Raw genomic sequence first — 19361 nt, forward strand, 5'->3', positions numbered from 1 at the left:
TGCTTTCTGCAGCTGGCCCTAGGCATGCTGCATGGTTTGCTTAAGTATTAGGTTACAGCTTTCATAGCATGTGCAGAAAACAAATTCTCACTTTCTTTTCTACAGTCTATAGCTCCCATAATTTCATCTGCAAGTTCTTGGGCCTCTGGAGAAGCTGTTTAGGGTGGCTGTTAGAAGTTAGTCTTTTGCAGCTGCTGCTTGGAAGGTATCTCATACAACGCCAAGCCATGCTTTGAAATCTGAGATGGACCTGAGATTGCTTTAACAACTCTCAGTCAGAGAGAAGAGCAGCACAAAATGGGCCCAGAAGGGAAGAGCAGTGACCTTTCCTGAACAAGGGGAAGGCAGTGGAAGTGGGAACCCACAGCACAAAAAGCTGAGTTAAATAAGCATTTTGTTCTCTGTGTGCATGATAGCTGCCCTTTGCCTCAGTGGCAATACCTGGCAGGTGTCAGCTGGGCTGAGAAGGTTCCTGCCATGTTTCCTTTCACAGAGGGATGAGCAGTCTGAGCAGAAGTGTCATAGCCCTACTGCTATGCCAACGGTTAGTTTTTCCTTTTCACTGGACCTATCCTGTAAGATGACAGGTTGTATGAGCTGGGCTTAGATATAATCTCAGTTCTAAAACCTTTCTCCCAACCCTTTGTTAAAAAATGCAAAGCTGCTGTCAGCACATCTGTGTACAGACCCTGCAATTTCCATGAGATATGTGAGAGCAAAACTACTACTCCATTTCAAGTAAAGCCAGAATCAGAATTGGCTTTGTGGTGGTGGTTTGTTTTTTTTTCTTCTTACTTTAATCCTTAGCTATTCTAGCCATTGAGGTACATTTATTTAAAGCATACTTTTTAACACTTTTATAGCAGCCATGCATAACTTTCTTACAGTCACACTAGCAAGCATGCATTTATTGTGGTTTCTGACAGAGCTCTTAGGTCTTCTTGCAATGTAAATAAAAATTTAAACTGGCAGTCTTCACTGCAGGCCCTTTTCAACTCTGTATGAAATCTAGATGCTTGTCACTCCAGGCATTAGCTCCAGCAAGCCTTGCCGTACAGCATTAAAAAGTTGAGAGATCAGTAGAAGAACCTGGCTGTGGTTCTCCAAAACATTTCTTTTTTCCTGTGGGTTTCATTTCAATATTCAGCAGTTAGGAGGTTGAATTTGGTGGCAGCAAAAACGGCAGGAGTAGGTTGGGAATGTAAAAAGTTAACGAAGTGAGGGTGAAATTATGAAGGAGGGAAGGGAGAGAGGAAAAGAAGCAAAGGTAAAAAACCAGAGTATCCTTTTTGAAGTGTGAGGTCTCACAGTCAGCTCAGCTAAAGATGTTACTGCTTGTCTTGTGCTTCAGCTTCTAGGTGAGGATCACGAGGGGAAGGCTCTAAGGAAGTCACGGTAGTTTATCTTGTCATCTCCACAGCAGCACAGGTCAATCAGCTGGGGGGAAAAAAGAAGCAATGCCAGAAAGAGTTGAAGGAACCTGCAAACATGTTTTTGTAAGGAAAAGTGCCCGAGGTATTCTCTATGTGACAGAGCAGAAGAGCGGACTGGCTCTGTAGTCCTGAATCACAGGTAAACTTGAGTGCCTACAGATGACACTAACCTATACAAGGACAAGAGTTAAACTGTTAGGGTTTGCCCTCTAAGTGTCACCACAGTGACAACAGAGCCACAAAAAACTGAACTGTAGCCAAAGATTGGCAAAGGCCACAGCACATCTTACAGAAACCTCGTAGAAATCCCTGCCAGAAGCAGGATGGAGGCCCCGCATCTGCACAGGCACAGTTTGCTGGTGTCTCTTTGGTATGTTGCACATGGCATCAAGTGGAGACACAGATAATTGAGCTCAGTGACAGCCTTGCTAATGAACCAGTTCTGGTATCCATGCCTGACCGTGCATTGTGTTACAGAGCTATAGCCTTTGTATGCTTAAGGGGAAGAAAGAAGGCTTTTGTTTCCTTAATTGCATAACTAATCTCCTTCTGACACCCAGGGAGATGGAAAAGGTCTAATATCAGAGTTCCTTGAAAGGATTCTTCTTCCCCTTGTCGCCTGGAGACAGATTTACTAGGTTTGCTCTTGTGTGACTGACAGCTGTGCTCCTCTCCAGGCCACACAGTAGTTAACCATCTGCCATATGTTTCATTTACAGTGCTGTCATGCTCCTGTGAGCTCTGGGCACGTTCTTATTAAGATTTCAAGAGAGATGCTTTTAGTGCCAAGGTCTAGATGGAGATTCATACACAAGGTTTGAGCTCAGTTATTACAGACTTTCTGCTTTGACTCCAATTGTTGGCATGAGAGAAGAAGGAGCAGTCACCAGCTAGTTCCTCAAGGCAAAGGGATCTCCAGTGGACTCTGGTACAGCAAGGATGGGTGCTGGCCAAAGGCCTCAGTGCACTCAGTGCACATTCAGAGACATCACCTGTGCGTGATGCACCTTTCTAATGATGTCTGTGATGCTCACAGACTGTTGAGCTGTGTTAGAACATGTTTTTCTATCGGGGGCAATACTCTCTCTGGTTCCTGGGTTTCTTTAAAGCGTGAGTCTGCCTTTACTGGCCCCTAATCTATTATATATCACTTTATGCTAAGAAAGCATCCTTGGCAGTCATGTTGCTGGAAGCATTCTCCCTTCCCTCTGCAGGAACTTTTTGTTGCAGTTTCTCTCACGTTTTCTCTTAGGCAGACTGATCTCCATGTGCTTTCACTCACGGTGCCCAGCAAGCCTCTGCTTCACTTGGGTTAACTTAGTGGCCACAGGGGGCCTGAAATATGGCGGTACTGAACTGAACTGACAGCACTGAACTTCAGCAAATGGGCACAAATGCTATAACCTGCAGAAAGATGGATCGTAGGCTGACTTCCCACAGCGTGATCAGGCTGCCAGATAAATGTGGAAAGAGTTTGTGATGGTTATGATTATTTTTTTCTTTGTAAAACACTTAGTTCTCAAATCTTCAATTCAGCTGCTGTTAAATTCACAATGTGTCTAAGCTTTCATAAGGGTGATCCCCTAAGCATCTCAGTGTCATCTCTACTCATGCCCAGGTGTCCCTAAGTCACAACACTCAGTAGCTTCCCAGGAACCTATGCTTCATCTCCATCACAATTTACAAACTCCTCTTCTGCTCATCTCTAAAGCTTGACCAAGCCTTTCATAACATGCTGGGGACAACCTGCATTACGTAAAGAACAAGAATTGTTACTTCCTCCTTTAAGAGAAAGGTTCAGTCCAACAGCTCAGAAGCCTTTCTGAATTGGGATTCTTTCGCCCTTTTCTTGGAGCTGTTCCCCTCTGTAGGACAGAATGGCTGTTAATTCAGCTTGGATTGGGTTGGTTTGTAAAAGACATCTTTCAGAACACTACAGGGGGTGAAATTCAATATGCACAGCACCCCTTCCTTCTGACCTTGTTAACCAGAACGGCGCTGGTTGGCACTTTCAGGCTGTCACAAACAGATAAAAATTTTGCTTTGTTGAGGAAACCAGACTCATCCTTGTCACAACGAAGTAATGCCTCCCGAATGTTGCTGTAGTTCAAGTAGTTATGGAGCTTCAGCTCTTCCTGAACCCGTGCAATTAGTTCATCCAGTTCCTGCTTGCTGGTCCCTGGAGCAGGGACATCACTGTAGAAGGAAAGAGAAAATAGAATTTCATGCAAAAGTTACTTCTTACAGTCCTACTGTGATGTTTTTGTGCTGGCTGCCCCCCATGGCTGCCCAGGCTGTATTTCTGAATACACAGCAGGCTTCTAGGGTGTTTGTTTTTTATGGCAAGCTCATCTCAGATTGAACTTACAGATGAAGCTAAATCCTGATATTGGACACTAGGGGAACTGCTTTCTGTCTGCATGACATTTGTCTTGTGCACCAAATACTTTGGAACAAGGAGGGTTTGCTTGTGTGTTTTATATGGTCCCAGGAACTGCATGCAGCTTAAGTTTCAACCAGTGCCTCGGAACTTCCCCAAACTGACTCTAAAAGGTGTCCTGAGGTTTCAGGACTGTTACTAGGTGGACTAAAGTGGGTCCAGACAGACAGCTAAAAAAGGGGATGATGTCTAGGCTTGTGACAGGCTGAGAGCCAGAGCAAAAGTGAAAACGAATCCACCAACCCTCCTCTGAGCCTGCAACCAGATGATAGCTCATGAAGTTACTGTTAGCAGCACCTATCACAGTTTACTGCTCCCTTTTGGAAAAAGATGACTGCATTCATTCCCCTGAAGGTGTCTCTGCTGCTGAGCCAGAGCTGTCCCACAAGATTTTTGGGTCAGCGACAGCCATGACATGATATTGCACACTCTTGATCACCCGCTGTATCTGTTCAGACACATTCTTGGAGCTGAATAATCAACTGAGCAGCCACTAGACAGCAAACTGGAGCCCACGGAAGCTGCTGGAAATCCCCTTAGTTGTCAGCCCCGAGTCTCACTTAGCTCCGTATGCCATCCTTTGAAGCCTACCTTTTGGCAGTCTCCTCCACCACCTGCCGTGGGTGAAAATGATCCCTCATGGACTGTAGCGTTGTCGCAGGAAAACTTTCTGCATTGCTTTCCATATAATTGAGCACGTATTCATCAGCATCAGTGATAACAAACCTGTGGCCAAACACTGTGGGAGAGGTATTAAAGCAAGAATGTATCTATTTTCCTAATTATGTCTATGGTCCACACACTGACAATAACAGTTACATCAATTCACACCAGCAGGTGACCTGCAAACTGAACAGCAGTGAGATCCAGAAGGTACAGATCTTTCAAATGATGGAAGGTATATATGCTGTCTATGCAATAAATGACAGATCAGGCAGTGAAAGCCAGCGCTCAGAGAGTATTATCAAGCCAGACTGGATCTTACCTTCAATGGTAGAACCAATGGTGAGGTCAGCGGGCCCATAGTACACAGCATTCTCTGTAGAAGAGCCTGGTTTGGCAACTCTGGTCTTTCCTAAGTATTTGCCTCCAATGATGCCAGAGTTACGGACTGGTGGTTCATAGATGCTGATCATATCATTGGAGAGGAAATAAGAGAGGATGAAGCGACGCTTTGCATCCACAGGGTTTGGTGATTCCTAGAGGAAATGCAGTGGCTTTGGAAAAGAACATTTGAACCATGCCCAGAGTTGATAACTTTTTTTTTTTTCTAGCTGAGTAAAACTGAACAGGAACAAATTGCATATACAATGTCATAGGGTAACAGCATTAAATACCTGAATTTCAAAGCTTACTTGCTCTAGTCAGGCTAACAGAAGCAGAATTTGGGCTGCAGTGACTAACAGCATTCAGTATTTCCAGACTGAGTAATCCAAGAGAAAGGAATATCCTATATGGAATGATTCATCATGCAGAGGAAGGCTGGCTGTAAAGTTTAGTATTAAGGTTATATATTTAATTTTAATGATTGCCTGAGAGGGGTTGGTGCTGCTTTCAGCTCTTACTCACAGGAAGACACTCCTGACACACCATTGGTTTTACTTACTTAGTTTAAAATAAAGTTGATCTGAACTCATCAGCTGTGACCTTTAGGAACTCCTGCACAATAGGGAAAAGAAATCAACCCTTATTCACTCTGAGTGTTTGGAGAGGGCAGGCACCAGGCAGCACAGGAAATGCCATCGCTGTTGCTAGACGTGCCAGAGGTTCCTTGCATAAACCAGCTGCAAAGCTGGTACAAAGGCCAAAGCCTGAACACTGTTGCTGTGGATGGAAAGCACCATCCCTGTGGACTCCCCTGCTTCTACACCGACGCCTGGCTGCTCTGCCAGCACAGCCCCTTGCGGGCTGCTGCAGCTGGGACGAGCCTGGAGAAGGACAGGTGCTGGGATCCAGACAGCAAGCTCATGCTTGTGGCAGCAGCTGGAGGCAGGCAGAGGCACAGAGCCCAGCTGCAATGCTGTTTCAATTAGGGCCATCTGTCACGTGCTGATGTCAGTGGGAGTTTTTCCATAAATGGCTGTGGTTTTGTAGCACAGCTATTTTACACTGCCTGGCCTTGCTGTTTTTTTTTTTTCCCTCCTACCTTTTCATGCCACTAATTATCACAGCAAGCACACAATAACCCAATGGGATCTCCTAAGGGTCATGTGCTCCTTATTTCTTGACCCACCAGCACAGAAGAACATTTGCTACTAGCCCTATTTGAGCAGTAGGTTTCTGCCATTCTTCTAACTCTGCAACATGAGCTGATACGTGCATAATATCAAGGAAAGGACTTACCAGGGCTACCTTGTATCGCAGCACTTTGTGGTCATTCTCTAGCATTTTAATTACATCTTTCCGGGGAGGCTTTGGAAATAGAGAATAGCAGTTCTGAAGGGAGTCTTCGAGGAAGCCGTAACCATTATACGGAGGAATTACCTGCAGTCAGAGGGGATACCAAGTAGAAAGAGCTGAAACAAAGAACACAAAAATATTTGCAATATTTGCAAATAGACGCTTATAAGAAAGCGTCTGTTTGAAAAGACTTCTTCTGTTGCCAGGTGCCAACAGCTGTGACATCCTGCCCAGCAGAAATGCTCTAGACCAGCCATGTGTTGGATCCATATCTCTCATTTATATAAATATTATGTAAGAGCTAAGAAAACCTCAACATCAGAAAGCCAGGTAGTTTTTCTGAATAAAGAGACTAGGGGTAAACTGGTAACTAACCCTTCCTGTGTACAGGAACTCAATCATCTGTGTGGTTATACTATTAACCTAAGCTCCATCATGTCTGTGGACTGGGCAAGCTAACACTCCATTCCATTCCTTCGGAGGTAACATGGGCAGTGACCATCTCCAATAGGCTTTTGGGACTCAGCAACTCTTTTTTGGAGAAGTGAGATAGAGGTTAGTGACTGCAGCCAGACCATTCCTGTTCACTTCGCAGCCAGAAGACAAACCCTGACATATCATTTTCTAGTATAGGCATAGTCAGAGTGCCAGTTCTGTCCTTTACATTACTAAAAATTAACATTTTGACTTTCAATTTCATATTAATTTGACTGTCCATCCTTGCCTTGCCTTCTGTGAGTACTGCATCCCATTGTAGAGTCCTCAGTACAGGAGAGATGTGGACCTGTTGGAGAGCATCCAGAGAGGACCCCCAAAAAATGATCCCAGGGATGGAACAGCTCTCCTATGAGCACAGGCTGAGAGAACTGGGGCTGTGCAGCCTGGAGAAGGGAAGGCTATAGGAAGACCTGAGAGCAGCCTGTCAGTGTGTAAAGGAGGAGTGTAAGAAAGAAGGGGACAGACTCTTTAACAGGGTCTGTTGTGATAGGAAAAGGGGGTATGATTTCAAACTAAAAGAGGGGAAATTTAGACTGGGTATAAGGAAAAAGTTTCTTATGATAAAGCTGGTGAAGCACTGGCACAGGTTGCCCAGAAACTGTGGTGCCTCATTCTTGCAGACAGCCAAGGTCAGGCTGGACAGGGCTCTGAGCACTGATGGAGCTGTGGGTGTCTCTATTCAGTGCAGGGAGTGGGACAGATGGCCTTTAAGGGTCCCTTCCAACTCAAATGGATCTATGATACTATGATTTCTCAAGTTGCTCTTTAATTTAACTCTTAGCTTTCTTTGACTTACTCTTTGACTTGCTCTTTTCTTTAAGAAGAAACTATACTTTCCTATCAGAGCATACATGGACTGCAGATTTCCCTCTCTTCCTTTCAAAACTGCTTATAGTACCTGTGGTACTTCCTCAGGTGGTTTCTTCTTTATCTCTACTGGCTGGAAGTCTGTGATGCCAAATTTGTCACGATAGAAGTTACGTGTGAACTCATCGCAATCGTAGATGAAGAACGTGCGTCCAAGGAGGGTGGTAGGTTTGCCAACAGCAAAATCTTTAGCTGTGTACCACTCAAGTACCTCCTGATCAGAGATTTCCAGCACACAGCTTGGGAAGGTCTCTAAGGACAAGGGAGCAAAAGGGGAAAAAAAAAATAAGTAATCAGATAAATGTTAATATTTCTCAGTGAAAAGGTATACAAAAGAAAGCTGTATAAAAATCTCCAGAGAGCTGCTGGTAGTGCTCTGCTTCTCAGAATATAGACTTCAGTGATCACTGAAAGAATACTCCTTTGGCCAAAAACTGAGGACACCTGCAGCTCTTGAATTGCTGTACCTCTAACACAGTTTCCACATCTACTTTCACCCACCAAGGCACTTTAGCACAGACAGACGTGCTGGCTGCTCTAAACTTACTTTTCTTGTCCACAAAGGTTTTTGGCAAGCGTTGGCGTTTTATGAGTACTGGGAATGGGTCTCTGCCATCATTGGGCTTGTGGACTTCCCGAACCTCCACTGTGTCGTCTGCCAAGTAGTAATGGATGACGTAAGGCCGATTCTCACCAAACATGCTGTTCGTGTCATCCCACATGGCATAGAAACGAAGGACCTGAGGTGGATAAAAAACAGACAGCAAAAAACAAACATGGATTAGAATTACTAAGTGCTTTGTCCAAACGATTTTGGCTAAAATAGGACGGGTGATTGGAAGTAACTCCGCAGTCTTCTCTGCCAAGTACAGAAGAACCAAGCCCTTGTACTGTGAGCACTGGGATTTTTATAATGAAACTTAATAAAGTGAAGTGGAATCTAATTTTGAAGGTTTCGTGGCAAATATTGAGGTTTCATGGCCAATTCTCTACCAAAGGCAGAGGGATATGTCTGTAGTTATTCTGAGGATACTGCATTCACGCTAGACCCCATCTCACTTCTGTCTATAGAAAACGTCTTGTTTTAATCCAGGCAGGATGTGGCTCTGGGCAGCCTGGTCTGCTGGTTGACAACCCTGCACATAGCAGGGGGGTTGAAACTAGATGATCATTGTGGTCCTTTTCAACCCAGGCCATTCTATGATTCTATGATTCTATTCTATAATGGCACGGAAATCAAACATCTCACACTGCAATGCTTCCAAGTCCATCACCTACTGTTTTGGGATTGCTGCACATAGTGGAACAGTTCAAGAGTTTCCCAAGGTGCAGCTCCTAAACAGGTCATCCAACAGCTTCCAAGAAGTTGGCCCAGACTTGAGTCATTAAGGCTAAACTATCAGTAAGACAGCTAGCATAGTCTAGCTTACATCCAAACAGTAAAACTGCTTGCCTTCCTCAAAACAAGGCAACCATATCCAAAACAGCAACTGGATATGATTCTGGCCTATGGTAATACCCAGCTGATGTCCAGTAACTGTTTGATTGATAGTCAGAGTTGAAAAGGACGTCAAAGATCATCCAGTTCCAACCCCCTGCTGTGTGCAGGGTCACCAACCAGCAGACCAGGCTGCACAGAGCCACATCCAGCCTGGCCTTGAATGCCTGCAGGGATGGGGCATCCACAACCTCCTTGGGCAACCTGTTCCAGTGCCTCACCACCCTCTGGGGGGAAAACTTCCTCCTAGTATCTAACCTAAACCTTCCCTGTCTTAATTTAAAACCATTTCCCCTTGTTCTATCACTATCAACCCATATAAACAGTCATTAACATTGAGTCCTGTTGTATTTACTACTCTAGGGTGGTCTATAGGATTTCTTACACCATTGTTAGATGATGAAAAGAAGAAGGATAAGCAGGAAGAAGAGTGTTAGTCAACTGTGTGCACAGGGAGAATGCAGTCAGAGCGACTGGCATTTGCATTTATCTGAAGCAGTTCACTCTAGCACCACACTTCAATGTTTTGGGAGAATGTAGCATACCCATTTCCAATAGAATAACATCTGGCCTGGTCTGCTAACTTTTCAAGGCAGGTATCCTATGTCATCACAACAGAGAGCAAGAAAGAAATGGAGGATCTTTAGAATGGGCTCTGCAGTCCAAGGAGAAACTGCTTCCAAGGCACAAACTTGAACAAAAAGATAAAATATTTTGTTTCTCACAAATGCAAAAAAAAGGAGCAAATCTGGAGTCTGTCCAGTGGACCGACATCTTTCAGGCACTCACAAGATGTAGGTTTCTGTGACACATATAGATGATCACTGCCAGATCACTCACCTGCTTGTCATAAGTCAGAAATTGTTTGAGTTGGTCAAAATCTGATGGTGTGATGTACATTCGCATGGGCATCCGACGCAGTTCTGTGTAAGGATCAAAAACCATTTTCTCTGGAGGGTTCAGTTCAATTCCTTGGCTCTCCAGGAATACCTACGAAAGTCATCTGATGTATTAATTGCTGACTTGAGTTCTGAAGATAAAAGATGGGCTGAAGGTATCTGAAGATCAGAGATTACAGGTTGGCTGAGATGAGTGTTGCCAGAACACTGCAAATTCATTCTGCATAGCTCACCAGGCTGCAGGGGTTTTAGTTCATTTCAATAGCAAAGACAACAGGGGACAACTAAGATGTTTCTTTTTAAGCCGTTTTTAAGCTTTGTCTGCCCTTCCATTATGCAGGGCAGTCCTGCCCCCAACATCCTCAGTCCAATTCTACTTGAGTACAATTTTCCTTGCCTTGGGGCATTACATGGAGAATAACAATCAGGTTGGTCTCTTCTATGTGAATTAAAAAGATTAGATTAGTACATAACCATGGATGTAGGCAGTCCAAATTTGCAAGAGATCAGTGTTCTCCATTCTATCAGACACTGGAAGTTTGTGTGACCCACACCAGACCCTCCAAGGCTCCTCTGACCAGAAGGATATTTGTCCAGAGTAGCAGCTTTAGTTCATCTGCCAGGAGAAGCACATTTCCCACAGAAAGAGGGCAATCTGTTTGTTTATAAAGGGATTTTTGACTTGCCTTAGATGCATAAACAAACTCTAGGGTATTACTTGTGCATCCACCTCAGTCACTGAAAACAACCACAGAAGTCAATGGACTTCTTCCCTGTTTGGCCTTGGGATGTGGCCTGTGAAAATATCCAGCCTGGGAAGCACCTATGCAAACATCTCCAATGGGCATGTGAGATCACCCTGAAGACTTACAGAGCAGGTTTACACTTTCAGGCTCTGATCTAGGGCATGCCAGTTGATGATAAGTAGACTGGTGGCCTTGCAATGTAGACCACATAGCTCATGCCATGTTTTCCATCAAATAACCAACGTTAGCAGGAGAACCAGATCTTCATCTGATGTCAACTGACTTTAACAGTCATCTAGTTCCAGCAGAGCAGATCCCACATGCACTCAGCAAATACGTATGTACTCACATATTACATGATTGGGAACATTCCTGGGCACTGAAGCCAACTGGCAAGGATCAGCCCGTATCTAAACTCACTCAGCCTCCAGAACAAGTTGGCTGCATGGAACTCATCTATTGGGAATGGTCCCTGGAATGCTCAAACTCTTGAACTGATCCTGGGAATTGCTTGAAAGAATAGGGATTGGCCAGAGCCCAGGTTGCACTGGGGACAGTCTAAAAGAATACCAGTATATTGGTATATGTTACTATTAGTTACTGTGTTGTTGTGATTTAATGTAACCGGTACAGAAATAGCTAGGAATAAAAAACAGGCAATGAATAAGCAGTCTTAGGTCAGTTTATATTATGATTCTAAATCCACTGACTATGCCTGTTGTTCTGGTTTGTTGCAAACAAATGCCGACAGCATTCCCGTCCCCTATTCTTATCAGAGGACTATTAAGCTGGAAAATAATTAAGATCAGTAATTTCCCTCTTGTGTATGCACAATGGTTCATCAGGACTCTAAACATCTAAACCGTTGTACAGATAGAAGTTAATTAAACCAATTCTCCTAACCCAGAAACAACCTTAGGATTTGTACTGTAGGGTGCAGTCTTCAGGACAGAGAATGGTGCAGAAGTACTAAACAGTAACTGTGCTCAATGCAAATATTGTACCTTGAAATACCTATTGTTATGAGGAAAGAAGTCTCCACAAAATGTAAAATGAAAGATCACAAGCAATCTCAGTGTGAGAGCTACAGATAGAGAATACCAGACTAGATTCTAACAGATCTCGCCTCATGAAACTCCTGGGATCCTTCATATCAGTTTCTCCATAAAAGGAACTCACCTGTGTGAATGGGTCACAGTCAACGATGCGGTATGTTCTGCCATACATGGTGATGTTGATGCCTCGATTCAGATCCTTCCAGTGGTAATGATCCCCTTGGTCATTCTTGGGCACGCGATGACGTCTGATAAGTTTGCCTTGAGGAATACCAGAGTTCTTCACAACAGGCTCGATGACAGATATGGTGTCATCTTCCAAATAGTAATAGATACCCACTTGGCGAATACGGGAATGCTCTTCTGTAGAGAGAGGAACATCTTCCTGGAAATAGGCATCAAACTTCAAAACCTGCCATGGGGACAAGATCCCATAGGGAGAGAGAAAGAAACAGATTGAACACCACGGTTAGTCCATTAATCCAAAGAATGTACTTGCAATGGGCTTTGGCAGTGAAAAATTACTGGATTGTAATCTATAAAATCATCCAAGCCAACTGTTAGCCCAATCCGTGACTGATGATGGAGGCTTCATGAGGGCTTTCATCAACATTCGCTTTCTCTAAGTTTGGTTGCACTTATGCACTTGTCATAAATACAGTACTTTATTTTCTCCATGATCATCTGCTATTTTACCTACTAACTAGTGCTTGGTTACTGTCAGTATTTAGTTTGCAGATATATCTGACTTTCTTTCAAGGCTCTGCAAAATGCTGGTGATTTTAGTTAACAGTTTGATGACATTTGTGGTTTTTTGGACCTGTATTGTTCATTTGAACTCACATCTATGCAGCACAGGCAGGAAGAGGCAATCTGTTCTGGAGGAACAAGGAAAGAAATCAGGACACAGAGGAAACGCACACTGTATACTCTGCCAAAAGCCAGTCACTCTCAGTCCCGTGAATGAAAGGACAAGGAATATTGCCTTCAAGAGCATTCATTGCTTCTAAGAGGATGTAGGTGGGTAATCAAGCCTTGCATGCCCAGCCTACATCAGCCCACTGACCTATGTAATCAAGTAGCTACTACTACAGTTTGAATGAAAGGACAGGGAAGTATCTGACATTGAAATAGCAACATTTACCTTACTTTGAAAGAATGGCCCCTGAAGCAGTAACTAACACAGGACGTCTGTCCCCCACCCTGTCTCCCAGATGGGTTGTCTTTCCAGACCTGCCTGGCAGGGTGCAACCCCTGCATGTGCTCAGGGCTGCTGAGCCTTTCACGCCCTGCAGGGACTTTTCTGGCTGCAGCTGCAGTCTGTGCAACCAGCATGTTAAAAGTGAGGGTCAGCTCAGGATTGCAGACACAGAGCCACCTCCTAGTCTGATAGGATCACCATGATTTAATGCAGGAAGTAAAGCTGGAGCAGCAGGCTCTAACATGCTGTGGTGACAAGCATGAGCATATATAGATAGACCAAAGCTAGACAGTCCAGCAGGAACTCCAGTGCAGAGAGACTTCAGAGTTCAAGCACAGTTACAACCTCAATACACTTTTGGAAATGCAGGAGGGAAGGCTGTGTTTTACAGGGCAATGGTTATAAACTGAAGCTTTTCAGAATTAATCAAATTTCTTTTCAAACTCCTGCTGGAAATGCTCCGGCGTAACTCGCAGGGAATGTCTTACATCGTTTATGTATTATAATCCTCCTCCTGAGCAAAGAAAGCCTCTTTCAGACTGGGGTTCAGCTGTCTCTGACTAAGGGCTATGGCATCTGAAAACTGCTGTACGCTGTCCCGTGAACCCTGGAGCTGACTGTTTATGTCTCCGAACTCAGCCAGCCGATATTCCTGGAATAAACTTCTTTATACCTTTTTGTCAAAAGCCACGTGTGTTGGAATGAAGCCTGAAGGAGGAGCCTTCTTGGCTCGCCCATAGGTCAGCGTGGGTCCTGTGTTGGATAATTCATCTAATTCAGCTTGAGAAGGCTGATTCACATACAGTCGCTCCCCGCCGATCCCCACTGTTGGCAGCCGAGAAAAGGCAAACCCATTTTTGTAGCCCAATGTCTGCGAGCGATGAAAGGATGTTTTCTGTGGAAGAAAATCCAGCTGTTAAAATCCTACACGCACTTAGTAGATATTGCTACTGAAAGCACAGAAAAACAGTGACAGTTTGATATCCTCCACAGTGATTTATTATAACCTAATGCAGCAGTTACTTAATGCTTAGATCAAGAAGGCTGAATAAACAGTAAGTGACTGGAGGAACAAAGCATCAGAGTCAACTCAAATCCTTGTGCTGGCACAGGCTTACCACAAGACTCAGTGTCCAGAATGGGGTAACTGCACTTGATCTGCCTTAGTATTTATCTCACAAACCTTTTGTTCCCTACTCTGTGCTACAGCAGTGCAAAGCTCCAAGGGACCTCACTCTGTTATGCCCTATGATGCTCCCTTGACTATTGCATGAGGATAGCTGTGCACCTTCTGTGCTTTCTGTTGCTGTTTTGTTAAACCTCTCCTGGGGATTTCACAGGATTTCCCTTGCTGCGTTAAGTCAAGGTGTGTCATGCTTCCAGAACTGGAATTAGGAAACACACTGAAGCATATCAGTTCTCCCCACAACTTATGTAAGGGTCTGCATGTAATAAACCACAACCACAGAGTAAGGTCCTATAACAGATCCATGAGAAACCCATTATGACAAACAGAATTCTGTTTCTGTGAGCACTGTACAACACTGACGATAGGATTCTCCTGTTATTTTTAGCTTTGTTGGTTTATTCTTGGTTTTGACCTTCTTAGAGCCCTTTCCTGTCTTTGCTATCTGCTTCATGTCAGCTATCAAGCCGTTCTGCAAGTGAAATAATTATCCACCTGCCACAGGAAGGTCCCCGCTTTGCTTATGGGCACAGAAGAAAGCATCAGAGCTGTGAACAGGACGTGGCTCTGTCTGCCCAGTTGTGTTCTTCCCTGCTGAAGAGGAGGATTGGACTTGGCTGGCAGGAGGCTACTCAGCTTGCAGTACAGCCCACATCTGCTGTTGAAAGCATCTGGAACAGCAGTGTGGCTGGCTGGTCCCACTTTCTGCACTTGTAACAAGGAAAGCAGGAGAAACTGTGAGTCCACGAGCGTGAGCCACCCTTGGAAGCATTGCCTCCTCCCTGGAAGCATTCCAGACCAGGCTGGATGGGGCTGTGAGCAACTTGGTCTAGAGGGAGATGTCCCTGCTTGTAGTAGGGGGATTGGAACTGGATGATCTTAAGGGTCCCTTCCAACCCAAACCATTCTATGATTCTATGATAAAGTCTCTGCTTTTACTTTGAGTTTTGCCAAATCAAACAGAATTGCAGGCATTTCTAGCCCTGAAGGAAAAAGCTTCAGCTCCTTTGCCAGACTTAGACTCGCAGTCAGTCCAACCTCAGGCATGTGAACCACTTCTCTTCCTCCCTCTCCCTCGCCCCCCATGGTTAAGCCTCTAATCTTATTTATACCTTCAAGGCCCCACTTGAATTACATGTAATTGCCTGTTTTCTCTCTGAGCTGATCCTACACATCTCGCAGTGCAGTTAGAAAAACACGTTCAGGTGAAAGCAAGACAGTTTACTGGAGACATGTTAACAGAATGTTTCATAAACAGCAGCCCTGCCACAGGATTGCCATTCTTTCCTGTTCAATAAATACCAAGGGAAAGCTGTGGGAATAACATTAAAGGAAAACCAAGAAGTTTGTCCTTACATTGGCAATATCAGTGCTTGTCAGAAGCACACAGGCTTTTAAGGGCATGAACGCCAGGCTACATCTCACAATATCAGGTGAGTAATGCAAAACTGAAAGGGAAAACCCAGAATGTAAACTCCTAATCTCAGTTGCTGCCAGCCCATATTGGATAAATACCACTGAATTAAGTATTTCTTGCCATGTCTGCAGAGTTTCATACAAACACCTGGGCTCCATCAGAAGAGGGGTGGCCAGCAGGGACAGGGAGGTGATTGTCCCCCTCTACTCTGCTCTTCTGAGGCCCCTTCTGCAGTACTGTGTCCAGGTCTGGAGCCCCCAGTACAAAAAAGACAGGGAGCTGTTGGAGAGGGTCCAGAGGAGCCACAAAGATGATCAGGGGACTGGAGCACCTCCCCTATGAAGACAGGCTGAGGGAGCTGGGCTTGTTCAGCCTGGAGAAAAGAAGGTTGTGGTGACCTCATTGCAGCCTTTCAGTACCTAAAGGGAGCCTACAAACAGGAGGGGAATCAACTCTTTGAAAGGGTAGATAACAGCAGGATGAGGGGAAATGGTTTGAAGTTGAAGGAGGGAAGATTTAGTTTGGATGTCAGGGGGAAGTTCTTTACCATGAGAGTGGTGAGGTGCTGGAACAGCTGCCCAGAGAGGCTGTGGATGCCCCGTCCATCCCTGGAGGTGTTCAAGGCCAGGTTGGATGGGGCCCTGGGCAGCCTGGGCTGCTCTGAAATGTGGAAGTTGGTGGCCCTGCCTGTGGCAGGGAGTTGGAGCTTCGTGATCCTTGAGGTCTCTTCCAACCCTGGCCATTCTGTGATTCTGTGATTCTGTGAAACACTGCTTCTCCTACCAGGGTCTCAGTTCCTTAGAGTGCATCTGAACACTAACCAGTAACTAACTATTTTATCTGAATGCAGAGGTTTTCTTACAGCACGTCTCCAAGTCCACATGAAAAACAAGAATTATGCTGGCTATTTTATAGGCTGGAACACAGAGGCAAAGTGAGGTGACAGCACTCACTGAGCAACAGTGCAAAGACATTTCTGGAGTCCAGATGTCCTTAAACATCACCAATAGGGCAATACTTCCAGTTACTCTAAAATAACAATCTGCTCTGCTAAATCCTGTGGGTGTTTCTTCTGCACACAGTGCCACTGATGTCAGTAGAAGCATTCACATGACTAAAACAGGTGGGGTTTTGCTGATAGAAGAAATAATATTTCGCTAGGGGCAGAGATTTGCATTGTAAATTTTCAAGTCATTACTGAGAATAATGCTGAGATAACCTTTATAACTGCAAAATTGAGAGTATTTGTTATGAGTGAATGACTCCATTTACTGTTGAAAACTCAGTCGTCACTGACTTAGAAAACAGTGTGATTGTGCTGCAAGGCACCACTAGGATTTGTACAGTGGAAGTTAAGAGGCTCTGTTAGTGATATGGGTAGAACAACTTTGATTGACCTGCAGCAGGGCTCACCACCCCTTCAGAAGGTTTACCCTATCAGATCCCAAAGCAAGGACTGGGTTAGTGTAATGGTCTTTCTTTTTTGGAGAAGGATCTACAAGAAGTATCAGGAAGATATGGAAGGGCTTGCTCCGGAAGGGTTAGTTTTCAACAGGAGGATCAAAGATGTAGAGTACTGCCCCAAGATGTTTGTTTGTTTGTTTTGCAGTGGAGAATGGCCCATGATAAAGGATCACATGCAAGTGCATGATGTTCCTTATCCTGCAATGCCAGAGCATACTGGGGTCTTTCTACTGGGAGGAAATGGAGGAGCCCACTCTTAAAACTATTAAGTTCTACAAAGACATCAAGCATGCCCAGGTGTATCCATTTCCTACTGAAGGTTGTGAACATTGCTTCTGAGTGAAGCCGTCAGGAAAATTCAAGGACATTGGTTTCTCAGACTGCCATTATAATAGCACTGAGTTGAAGCTAAGTTACAGTGTCAAGACCTGAAATACTAACTTCCCATGGAGAAGGAAGTGCAGGGTTGTCAGCTGCTCCAGAACAGTACTGGAAGGAACTCGGGGAGTATCACTTTTCACCTGTGGTACTGCTTTTGCAAGATGATACTGGGAGGGGATTGGGGGTTATCAAATCCTCATCTTGTTGACCATTGGGAGTGGGGAAAAGGAAAGGCTGCTTCCTTGTTTAGGTATCTATTCGAATGCAGAGGATGAAGCCATTTCTTCCAAGGAATATTAGTACAGCTGAGAAGTCTCACTTCCTTGAGAATCCTGGAGGTTGCAATGGTATCAGTTCAGTGGAGGGATACCAGTTCTCTGAACAGACTCAGTTCTCAGGCTCCACAGCATCAGTTCCGTACTGTCTATCAAGGATTAAATTCTCCAGGAGATACGAGGAAGGCATTTATGGAAGCATCAGGTGACTATATGGGTCTTGGTTCAGGGCAGTATCAGAATGAGAAGTAGGCTCACAGAATCATAGAATGGCCTGGGTTGAAAAGGACCCCAATGATCATCTAGTTTCAATCCCCTGCTATGTGCAGGGTCATCAACCACCAGACCAGGCTGCCCAGAGCCATGAAGGAAACAGAACATATCTATTTGAGAAAACTGAAGTGGTTCAGAGAAACAGTGGTCTGCCTGTTTATAAAGTCAGTTTTGGAGTAATGCTTCCCTTGGGGTATCATATGAATTGGCAGGGCAACTAAAGAATGGATTCAGGGGTACTAGATCTCCCAGGGTTAAGTTTGCAGATAGTAGTTCTGTTTTGGGCAACCTTACTCTCCAAAGCTAGCAGGCCAGTTTAAGGAGATATCAGATGCAAGATGCAATGGCATCTTGGGGATGAATTTAAAAGCACCAAGGAGGCTGGGCTCAGCCCTATCTGCTTGTCTGGGAACAGACTTGGAATTGCATTGGGAGAACTCAGGGAGCTCCTGTGGATGAGGTCAGGGGAAGCAGGTGGGTTCATAGAGTTCAGTTCCCCAAGGAGTGAGCTCAGCAGGCAGCTGTTGGCTTTGGGAAAAAACAGCTTCCCTAGGAAAAGAGTTCAGTGGGTATCAGATGCCTTGGGTGAATCTACGAGGATCTCAAGTCCTTTGAGAGTCACTTTAGTAGATATCCCGAGGGATGTCAGGTGAGCTGGGGCATAAGGTGTTCATAGGATACCAGTTCCCCCAGGGATTTTAGGTTAATTGAAGAGGGACTCAACCTTTCGTGGGGATTAGTAGGTGGTCTGGGCAAACGGCAGGCTGACTGGGCTAGGCCTTTGAGGAGATATAAGGTGAATTTGGAGATAACAGGTCTCCTGGGGAGTTAGAGAAGGGTCTGAGGGAGTAGCAGGTTCCCTGGGAGTGTGCTCAGGGACACCAGGCTTCCAAGGGAACCAGACAGGCACGGCTCACTGAAAGGACCCTGGAGCAGCTGGGCTGTGCAGAGGCCTCACAGGGCTCCTTTAGCAGGGCTACCTGCAAGACCAGGCAGGGATTGGGGGTACCCCGGATGGAAGGGGCCTGAGGCACCGATGCCGAGGGTTCCCGGGAGCTGGGCTGACCAGGGGCTGCTCACCATAGGTTCCCTGAAGGAGCAGCCCGGTAGGAAGGGCAGGCCCGGCCTCGGCTCCGAGCTCATGGCGGCTGCGCTCGCTTCCAGCGACGCTGTCTCCATAGCAACCGCTCGGTGCGCCTCAGTGCGCATGCTCACTAAACAGAAGGCGCATGCGCACTGAGCCACGCCGGCACTTCGCGCTTGCGCCGTGACCAAAAGGGAGAGGGGTTGCCGTGGTAACGGGAAGGCGGGAGCGGCCTTGGCCCGGC

The 19361-nt window shown here is 45.3% G+C and overlaps 1 protein-coding gene across 1 annotated transcript; it reads right to left on the reverse strand.

The window, feature by feature from the left end:
* Positions 1-877: 877 nt before the first annotated feature.
* Positions 878-19268, reverse strand: EFHC1 (EF-hand domain containing 1). The gene is made up of 11 exons (XM_003204639.5): positions 19114-19268; positions 13711-13932; positions 11961-12248; positions 9977-10126; positions 8186-8378; positions 7670-7890; positions 6217-6357; positions 4859-5072; positions 4465-4612; positions 3413-3629; positions 878-1437 (listed from the first exon to the last, which is right to left on the reverse strand). The coding sequence occupies exons 1-11, from the start codon at positions 19240-19242 to the stop codon at positions 1366-1368; spliced, it is 1995 nt and encodes a 664-aa protein (XP_003204687.3). The 5' UTR covers positions 19243-19268; the 3' UTR covers positions 878-1365.
* Positions 19269-19361: the final 93 nt, after the last annotated feature.

The sequence above is a fragment of the Meleagris gallopavo genome, chromosome 2 (genome assembly GCF_905368555.1).
Source record: "Meleagris gallopavo chromosome 2, MGAL_WU_HG_1.1, whole genome shotgun sequence".
Lineage (NCBI taxonomy): Eukaryota > Metazoa > Chordata > Aves > Galliformes > Phasianidae > Meleagris > Meleagris gallopavo.

Bases quoted from the DNA above. Each gene is read 5' to 3' on its own strand.
- EFHC1 (XM_003204639.5), bottom strand. From the start codon at position 19,242: ATGCGCACTGAGGCGCACCGAGCGGTTGCTATGGAGACAGCGTCGCTG. The intron at 13,933-19,113 runs GTGAGCAGCCCC...TTTCTTCCACAG, and splicing joins GCTCCTTCAGGGAACCTATG to AAAACATCCTTTCATCGCTC. The intron at 10,127-11,960 runs GTGAGTTCCTTT...TGACTTTCGTAG, and splicing joins ACTGTGACCCATTCACACAG to GTATTCCTGGAGAGCCAAGG.